General features: G+C 38.7%; 1 protein-coding gene across 3 annotated transcripts in view; it reads left to right on the top strand.

Annotated features, from left to right (window-relative positions):
- Window positions 1–8,352: 8,352 nt before the first annotated feature.
- The window catches only part of LOC124265316 (serine/threonine-protein kinase 36-like), a 60,021-nt gene continuing 57,599 nt past the window's right edge, over window positions 8,353–10,774 (top strand). For 2 of the 3 annotated variants that reach the window (XM_046700109.1, XM_046700107.1), the window contains exons 1-4: window positions 8,353–8,564; window positions 9,048–9,183; window positions 9,626–9,766; window positions 10,303–10,380. In XM_046700109.1, the coding sequence (XP_046556065.1) occupies window positions 9,100–9,183; window positions 9,626–9,766; window positions 10,303–10,380 (303 nt within the window). In that variant the 5' untranslated portion in view covers window positions 8,353–8,564; window positions 9,048–9,099. The remainder of the gene's footprint in view (window positions 8,565–9,047; window positions 9,184–9,625; window positions 9,767–10,302; window positions 10,381–10,774) is intronic. The other variant, XM_046700108.1, reaches the window with a different exon arrangement.

Genomic DNA, 10,774 nt, shown 5'->3' with positions numbered 1-10,774 from the left:
TGAAGAGATGTCTGAATAGTGGCAATATTTGTGATTTAAGAATAGTGATCTTGCCTCTAAGAGTGAGACATCTCTTTGCCCATGAGAAAATAGCTTTTCTTGTTTTTTCAAATTGTATAGTAAAGTTCATTTCAGTCATCGCAGTTAGATTTGTATCAAAAATAATACCTAAGATCTTGAAAGGTTTTGGACCACTGCATAGGGATATGTGGGCAGAGTTGTTCATTGCTATGTTTTTTTTATCCTATCCATATTGTTCTAGTTTTATCACAATTTATGTTTAATCCTGAGCATACAGCAAATACTTTCAGTATAGATACTAGTTCAGCAAGACTAGTCTCTGTTCCATCCAGAGTAAAATTTGCATCGTCCGCATATTGGAATATTGTATACGTTACACCATTTATGTCAATACCTTTTATGTTTTTATTATTTTAAATTGCATTTGAAAGTAATTCAGCGCACACGAGAAACAAATATGGCGACAACGGATCCCCTTGTCTGCAGCCTCTACCAAGATTGAAATAATTTGATATGTGGCCAGCATTAATAGTAGCACTGCAGATATTTGATTGGAATAGTTTGACCCATTTTCGAAAAGAGGGCCCGAAGTTAAAGGATTCTAATGCTTTATCTATAAAATTCCATTCAAATATGTGTAAGCATGGCCTATAGCTTACACATATATCAGAGTCGGGCGCCTATGGCTAAAACATGCCAATGACGTCAAAAAGCAAAACGGCCTTATATGGGCAATGTTCCTGCTAATGATTCCTCAGAACTGCAGGTGTATATTGTGAACCACCTTTTCTCCATGACATTTTCAGGCAAGTTGACACTTGAAAGTGCCTTCAAGTGCGTTTTTGCGCAGTTAAGTCTTTCCATGTACACAAAGAGCTATATACATGATCAGCGCAGCCACACCTTCTATGCACACACTTTCCTGTCACGCGAGGGTACACAATGTCGTTCAGTAATGATCGCTGAATGATGATCGATAGATACATGAAAAGGTATTCGTTGTGCATTCAGAGTATGAATGTTCACCATATTACTGTACCAAGCGTGGAACACCAACCATACCAAGTAGAGCATACCATTTATGTATTTTAACCTGGAAATATAGGACACTATCGTCATTGGGGCTTTTTCTCTCTCTTAGAATGAACAGGGGAAATAAATACAACGAAATCTCCCTCACTTGAGGGCCCATTGCATGTACGTGGAAATATCAGATTAGAATGTCTACTGCTTTTCCGCCTAGCATTCCTTCCTTATTTTACTTTGTTTTAAACAAACTACAAACTTCAAAAGCAGATTAAAGTATTTTCTGCCATCCCTCCTTACTGCTCCAACTTCTAAATGACTCTCAAAGAAGTTGCATGTTTTTGCTTGTGTTTTTTGTTGCGTGTGTATCACGTTTGTTGCGTGTGTATGTGTATGCGTGCGCGCATCTGTGTGTCTGCTGATACTTCTCCTGTTATGCTGACCCAGTGAGAAGCCTTGAAGTTGTTCAATAATGGACAAAACATTCACATATCTTCGAGCCGGACAACATGTTTAATTACTTGTAACGAAATGATGATAATTATTATCATTAATATGAATCCTTATCTAGGTAGATACTGGTTGTATACAGGATAGATAATTGTCGTAAGAAGCAACTAACGGGATCGGGTGGTCAAGCTCGCCGACTTGGTTGACAGATGTCATTGTCTCCCAGTTACGTGGATCGATACGTATGATGTTGATCACTGGATCGTCTGGTTCAGACACAATTATTTACATACCGCCGCTATACAGCTTGAATATTTCTGGGTGCGGCGTTAAACAAATATCAATCAATCAGTATACAAAATAACCGATTTTATCACAAAGTGCTAACTATTTACACAACCATTTACATATGTGATGCATTTATAGGTGACATCAGCCTTAAAGTTTAAAGAGGAGATTGAAACATCTTGCCTCCAGAAGCTCCAGTTAAGCGACCCCGAAATATATCGGACACTTCTGCTTGACAGAAACCAAGATGATGCACAGTTGGCACTATCATTGCCAGTCAACTTTCAGCATGAAATTCATGATGTAAGTGTTCGTGTTTATATGCTGCAAATGAACTATTTGGAACAAAATATAAAAAAAGAGTAAAAGCAAGAAAAATAATTCACATCGAAGCAAGTCCGTTTGGAATGAAGGACAAAGAAACGGTAAAATTCCTTTGAATATACATGTAACACTTGTACTTTCATGTGTTCCCTTATTTGTTTCCATGAGTATATTATTCAGCATTGGAACAAAACCCCACACATATTCATATAGGTACAGCTATGTCTAACGTTCCTTTCCATAATAATCATATTGTTTATTCAGCTACCTAGGGATAGCCAACAGATCTTCCGCATGTACATTGAGTATCAAGTGTCTTCAGGGATAAGCATCAGAACGGCATTGCACATGATAGAGGCGGCGGTGAATAGCTTCTTGGATCAGTTGTGAACATCAGGCATACAGGGAGTGTGCAATGCTGAGTCCATCATCAAACATGTGTAGTGAAGTCTTGAGCTAGAATGAGCACATGTATGTGGATGTTGAATGTTATACAGCACACTGAATGCAAAATTCGTCCTCTGACTCATCTGCTAACGACGTGTGTGTCAATCTATCTCAAAGATCTAATTATCCTTTGTTGATCTCTTCCTTCTGTGGACCAGTTCCTCCTATTTATTCCACTCGGCAAAACAAGCATGGATGACAGATCTTTCTCTTCTGCAGCTCTCCACCTCTGGAACAGTCTTCCTTATCACTCAGACCACCAATGGCAACAACAAACTTCAAATCAGCTCTAAAGACGTATCTCGTTCTTCAAGCATAAACAAACTCATTATCTACATCTGGTTATGTCAGTACAACATGTTTTTAACTTACAGATTAGTAGTTATAGTATCAATATGCCTCCTAGTCATTATACAGAAGCGAACAGGAACATTCTGGTGGGGGGACACGTTTACAACAGGATTTTCTTTCACTCCAGTAATAAATGCTACTATCACCGAAAGTAAATAGATTGTTGTAATAGCGGTTGGAGCAAAGATGTATACTGAACTTATAGTCTGATAGTAATTTGATTGTTGTAATAACATAATGTAGAACTTATCGTATGATAGTAAGTAGATTGTTGTATTGGCAGGAAATAAAACGTTTAGTGTGATAGTAATTTGTTTGTTGCAATTGTAGAATCGGCCGAGTCAGTATCAGTTTCAGTCAGTACGCTGTAACTCAAATTCCTGAAATGTTCCATGTGCTCTATACATGTTACGGCGTACTGTGAACCTGAATATTAAAAGCATTTAATGCACTACGAGTGTTTCTTTTACATGTATTTACAGGTAGTGATTTATGACATATACGTTGTCCCATTGGCAGAAATACAGCGACCCACATAGCTGTAATAGAATTCCACACGCTCTAACCACTACACCACGGAGGCGGTCAGCAGATATTGAGAATCAAATGCATGTTTTCCACATGTATGAAATGGTGTGTTTGAGAGATCTGTTCCCACATTAAGGCTGCCATCCATCCCTGCCAAAATACACCCAAAATAAACGAGCATGAAACGTGACACTTCTAAAGTTGTATATGTCAACTGAAAGGCAGAATTTCATTTTAATCATTACAATTGGGACAATGCTTCGTATTAGCATTATCTCAGACCATGGGCGTCAGGTATTAATTATCAATGTGTGTCCCGTAGTACATCGTGTTTAAACTGTTTCTTTCATTGCATGGCTTACATTTTGACTGACATCGCAAGTCTAGCTGAGGCTTTTCAGTTGTTCATTTCATCGTTATTTCTACGATGTTTGTAACATGGACAAGATGACATGTTCTATAATTAAAGCATCGAATTGATAAAGACGCTGTAAAAATATTACCACCACATAACAAGGTCGATACAGCTTCATTGAAATACTACATGTATAGTTTGAATAAAGAACTGTAAATAATTCAGGTAACGGGAGCCATTGTGATTCGTTTGCCTTCATTCTAATGGTGGTATTGATTACGTAGTGCACATGTGCGGTATTGTATTGCAACTGGTGATTTGACACACAGGAATTGAAAGGATGTGTGATAGAGCCCTTATGTTTGTCAATAAGCCTGTTTGAATAGCTGGAAGTAGTCGCTGGACTATGAATATGACTGCCAACTGATATATGTCCTGTTTAAAACAGGAATGAAAATCTAACAGTTGGTAAAATGCGATGAAGAATTTTGTACTGAAAATTTCTTGTCTTATTATCAACGCAACAGTTGTTGATAATAGAAAAATACTTTGACATAAAGTCTGTTGAGATTTGCATGTCTAGTTTGGATTCCCATTTATTTGTAATGTTGTTTAATGTGGCTCTAACCTTACCACATAATGTTTGGTAGATGAACTTACTGTCTTTTGACGATATTAATCGTTTCAGCATGTCACTTTTGCTTTCTTTATAAATTATATATATATATATAAGGTCATTTTTCAACTTGTTTTAATATCATGTAGTTTTATCATATTTAAAATGGGAAGTTTCACGAATTCATGGATGGTTGTTACTTTTTCGTTTGCTACATGGCTGTAGCTGAAAATGGCATTTTGCCAAAATTTATTTTTCAGTACTTTAATTATACATTGTAATTGTTTTTTCTGGAAGTTGAAGATTGCTGTGTTCCCATATGGGCGAAAAATTTCATTCACTAAAGATTGCCATGGGCCTTCCGATGATAAGAATCGTTTGATCCAAATTATTTTCATATATTTATCAAACATTTCCACGTTCACCATTTTCAGTCCACCGTTTTCGTATTCGTTTATAACCATTGTTCTCTTTATTTTATCCCTTTTTACCAGACCATACAAATTGATAGAACAGAGAGTTTAGTCTTTTGAAGGATTCTTTGTCTGGACTTGGAAGAGAACTGAAGAGATGTCTGAATAGTGGCAATATTTGTGATTTAAGAATAGTGATCTTGCCTCTAAGAGTGAGACATCTCTTTGCCCATGAGAAAATAGCTTTTCTTGTTTTTTCAAATTGTATAGTAAAGTTCATTTCAGTCATCGCAGTTAGATTTGTATCAAAAATAATACCTAAGATCTTGAAAGGTTTTGGACCACTGCATAGGGATATGTGGGCAGAGTTGTTCATTGCTATGTTTTTTTTATCCTATCCATATTGTTCTAGTTTTATCACAATTTATGTTTAATCCTGAGCATACAGCAAATACTTTCAGTATAGATACTAGTTCAGCAAGACTAGTCTCTGTTCCATCCAGAGTAAAATTTGCATCGTCCGCATATTGGAATATTGTATACGTTACACCATTTATGTCAATACCTTTTATGTTTTTATTATTTTAAATTGCATTTGAAAGTAATTCAGCGCACACGAGAAACAAATATGGCGACAACGGATCCCCTTGTCTGCAGCCTCTACCAAGATTGAAATAATTTGATATGTGGCCAGCATTAATAGTAGCACTGCAGATATTTGATTGGAATAGTTTGACCCATTTTCGAAAAGAGGGCCCGAAGTTAAAGGATTCTAATGCTTTATCTATAAAATTCCATTCAAATATGTGTAAGCATGGCCTATAGCTTACACATATATCAGAGTCGGGCGCCTATGGCTAAAACATGCCAATGACGTCAAAAAGCAAAACGGCCTTATATGGGCAATGTTCCTGCTAATGATTCCTCAGAACTGCAGGTGTATATTGTGAACCACCTTTTCTCCATGACATTTTCAGGCAAGTTGACACTTGAAAGTGCCTTCAAGTGCGTTTTTGCGCAGTTAAGTCTTTCCATGTACACAAACCAGCATTATAACGGCGAAATTATAACAATCAAACACTAATTTTGAAAACAATATATTGCTTCAATCAAAAATGTTTTGCTATGTCAACTATTTTCTATAAGTTTCGATTGTTTGTCTCTTTACATCGATTCCGATTTTTCTAGTTATTTCAAATCTACTTTCGAAACTTAAGAAACTGAAATAATCGAAATGAGAAAATAATCGAAGTAATGACTAACCTGATATTAGTATACTCTGCAAAAAAAAAGAAACGCACAGGTGATAATGAAATTTAAAATTAACTTTATTTTATTTCTATGCAAACAAAACCCGGTTACTTTAACCAAACATAATGTATACTTGTTCATATCCATTAAGTATCGCTCAAACACACCATTTCATGAAATATTGTTGTTTGATGATGGTTTTTTGAAAATATCATGAAATTTTCACGTGTAAATGACACTTCGAACGATATGCACGTGAAAGTTGCTTCACCTATGCACCAGTGTGTAGGGTATATGAGGAAGGCAGTTTAACGTGTTCAATTCACTTTCAACGCCAGTTTACTGACGAATTCAACATGCCACGACTTAGCGAAGCTGACCGGAACATCGCCATCGGACGTCTTGAAGCTGGCGAATCTCAGTCATCAGTTGCAAGACACTTCAACGTGCATCACACAACAATTTCCCGTTTATGGAGGCGCTACAATCAACTGGGCTCGACCCGCGACCGACCTCGGAGTGGTAGACCACGGGTAACCAATGCTGCACAGGACCGCTACATCCGGGTGTTCCATTTACGTAACCGGGCCGTCCCAGCAACACAAACAGCAGAGAACGTCCCAGGTCTTCGCCGCGTCTCCGCCCAGACCATCAGAAATCGCCTCAGACAGCACGGGATACGCCCTCGACGACCTCACGTAGGATGCACACTACGACCTCATCATCGCCTGGCACGTGTTCGATGGTACAGGAACGTCCAGAGATGGAATTGGAGACATTGGCAGCGAATTTGGTTCAGCGACGAATCTCGTTTCCAACTTCAAAGACACGATGGTAGGACGAGGGTCTATAGACGGAGAAACGAACGTTACGCCCGTAATTGTGTAGTTGAAGCGGACAGATTTGGAGGGAAGTGTGATGGTATGGGGCCATTTCTTACAACGGGAGAAGTGACTTGGTGCACGTCCGTGGTAACCTGACTGCAATTCGTTACAGGGATGAAATTCTGCAACGTCATCTTTTACCTGTCATCAACCCTCAACGTCACGTTTTCCAACAGGACAACGCCAGACCGCACGTGGCTCGCATCACGATGGACTACCTGACGAATCAGAACATCACAGTTCTTCCCTGGCCTTCAAAATCCCCGATTTGAACCCAATAGAGCATTTGTGGGACCAGCTTGGGAAACGCGTTCGACGTCGTCAGCCTCAACCCCAAACGTTGCAACAACTGCCTCAAGCCTTGCAGGAGGAATGGAGGAGGATCCCCCAAGCACGGATTCAAAGACTGATCATGTCCATGGACAGGAGGTGCCAAGCTGTGTTGCAAGCTCGAGGTGGTCACAACAGGTACTGACCTCCACGCCATCTGTACGCCCGGTGCAATGGTTTCAGAGACAAATGATAGCTGCATGTTGTAAAGCTGACTCTTGACAACATCCATGTGAAATTTTACGTTCGTGCGATCATTAGTTAAAGTTTTATTTGGAAACAAAATAAAGTGTTTACATTCCTGTGTTTTCACCTGTGCGTTTCTTTTTTTGCAGAGTATATTTGAAAAAAAATACTTCAAGTAACAAATTAAGAAATAACTTGTAATATTGATTATTTTTTCCTAAAACGTATAAAATTACGAGGGAAGAACTGAAATACCGTGGAAGTTATTGAAACAATAGAAATTTAATTTCCAAAAAGATTAACGAACAATTGAAATAGAGAGAAATGTCTATAGATACGAAAACATAACGTTGGCGCTCGAGGCTGATAATGCTCACAGAGACCGCCTTCATTCGTAACTACTCGTGTCATTCCGGCAAGCCGGATGGCGGCTCGTACCCCTCTCGTGGCCATGTTTACGACTGGGCCTTGTCTAAGCGCAAACGGGCATGGAGATGAAAATAGTCTAGCACTATTACCAAGGAAAGATAACTCTGAATTTCCAAACATGGCTCCTTGAATATCCTATATCCCGGGGGCAAAACATCAATAGTCATTCCCTTTGTAAATGTTTCAGTGTTTCTGTTCCTTTAGCTCAAAGTTTATGTTTAAATTGTGCTTTGCATAGTTTAGCGAAGTTTCAAACTTCAACGGTGCCGCCAATTTCATGCTTCGAAATGCGTTTTACTACGCGCGATTTGATTGGTTTGCCACGATTCTTGGCAAAAATGGCGTACTTTAGGGGTGCGAGTCATTCGTCACCACTCGCCCCTTCGGTATTCGGCTTGTCCCGGAATAACACGAGTGGGTCACGAATGGGGTGCGAGTCTTCTTGTAGCTCACGGAAAGAGGCGAGTAGTTACGAATGAGACCGTCTTTTGCCTAATAAACTCCAGTACAGCGCTCATGCTACCGAGGCCCAGCAAAATGCTGCCTGGAGCTTAGAATGGAACGCGATACAAACAAGATGGCGGCGAGAAATTGTTTTCTTTGGTTACGATGATATCGCCTATCTAGGTTCTTATTTTAGACCGACAAAAAGCTGTCATTCTCAGGTATTCAGTAGTCACGCATTCTCAGTTTAAAATATTTCATCAGTATGGGTCAGTTTTGTGAATATTAACTGACGCTCATCCCTGGTCAAACGTGATACGGAAATCCACAACGCTCAATCAAGAAAGCAAAGAAATGGAATTATAATGTTTGGCACAATCTTTTTGCACTGTCCATGTCTGTTTTTGATAGTGAATGGATAATGCTGTTTGGTATTTAGTTCCAGTCGCAGACGCAGTAGATCTAGCACCACGAAATCGTTTATTTGCAGAGTGTCCTGTCTTTGTGTGTGACAAATATTATGGTGTCAATGCCTTTTAGAAAGTGTTCAAAACGTGGTGCATCTGTGAGTTAAATTGGTGTCTTTGCTGTCAGTTAGGTGCCTAACTCTGAGAGTTTCAACCCCAAAACATACTTGAATCTGTACTTGATGGAAAAAAGTGTACAGTGTCGTACTACCTTTGTGTGACATGTTTAATTTTCAGGTTATGCCTGTTCATTGAAACTTGATGCTCCAAATATCAAACTGTGCATAAGATGGACAACTACCACGTACTGGATATTATTGGGGAGGGATCATTTGGCAAGGTCTACAAGGGCAGAAAAAAGTACACAGGCCAGGTAGGTTGTATTGTCTTTGCGGCTAACATATAGTAGAGGATGTAACATGTAGCCTACGTGAGAGACAGTCCTTCTTAATGCGTGTTTGTGACTAACTGAGATTATATTTTTATCTTTTAGAATTCATTTAGTTCTTTACATCATGAAAGTTTCTGAAAAATCAAATCATTAAAGTTCAATATATGTTTGTTTAAAAAAGATTTAGAATGCTATACTGTAGATCATGTAGAAGTCTGACCACAATTATCAAGGAGAAGATATTTATGTAACATGATGCAGTGTATAAAATAAGCCAAAACCCCAGCCAGACATCAGGGCTGGTAATATTACTCAGATATTACTCAGATCTATATTACATCTAAATATTTTACCAGACATCGGGCTGGCTAGCTGTAACAATATTCTAAGGATTCATCAAAAAATACTTTTTGTTCCTGTTAAGATTGTTGCCCTCAAGTTTATCCCCAAGTTTGGCAAGTCTGAAAAGGAGCTACGGAGTTTGCGTCGGGAAATTGAGATCATGCGTGGCCTGCATCATGACAATATCATTGAAATGTTAGATAGTTTTGAAACAGACAAGGAGGTAAGTCAAGTATAGAAATTACATTGCATTTAGATATTTGTACCATGTGGGGCAGTGGGGTAACTAAGTTGTTACGGTATTTGCTTGTCATAAAATCTGACCATGCAGTAGTAAGGGTTAGTAAACTCTGACCATCAAATAGTAAGAGAACAAGGGGTAGCCTGGTGGTTAAAGTTTTCACTTGTCATGACGAAGGCCTGGGTTTAAATCCCCATATGGGTACAATGTGTGCAGCCCACTTTTGGTGTTCCCTGCTGTGAATATTTTTATTGTTGGAATTTTGCTAAAGGTGGCGTAAAACTAAACTCACTCAAACTCACCACGTGGTACATGTTTCTTTCCCCACAGTGACAACAGCATTTATATGTTAGATTCTTTTGAAACTTGGAAGTGAAACCTGACCATGCATTTGGCATTCCTACCATGTTTTATTTGACAATATTAACAGCTAATGAAAAAGATTAGTATGGACATGTAAGCACTATGTCCCATAGCTGCATTTGTTTGATTTTTTAAATTCATGTTTCTATCTCCAGGTTGTGGTGGTGACAGACTACGCTCAGGGTGAATTGTTTCAGATCCTGGAAGATGATGGGAATTTACCCGAAGAACAGGTGCAGTATATGCTAGCGCTGTGGAGAATCTGGGTTAGAATACTTCCCCAGCTATCTATACTTGACATTGGTGCTGTAACAATGAATCAAACTATCGATGGATTGCAATTGTTGAGTCTCCGATAGCAATTAATCACTGGTAGAAACGAAAACCTATCGATGCATCAATAGTATGTGTGACTAGCGATAGTGTAGGAATTGTCTTCTGTTGATAAATGCGAAGCGCAAAATACAGGAAGTACTAAATTCGTTCACTTTGATTTAGAGTTATCTGCCCCTCTTAAACAAACATGGCGGCAAACACGGCATGCAACTCAGTGTTTGAAATTGTGAATAACAATAAGTTTATGTTTTAACTGTTTACTTGATTTGGGTTTCAAGTTTCTTGTCAGTT

The sequence above is a fragment of the Haliotis rubra genome, unplaced genomic scaffold, assembly GCF_003918875.1.
Source record: "Haliotis rubra isolate DU_JTF1 unplaced genomic scaffold, ASM391887v1 Scf970, whole genome shotgun sequence".
NCBI classification, from domain to species: domain Eukaryota; kingdom Metazoa; phylum Mollusca; class Gastropoda; order Lepetellida; family Haliotidae; genus Haliotis; species Haliotis rubra.
Note: the sequence above shows the minus strand (reverse complement) of the source record. Positions and strands in the feature narration are given on the sequence as shown.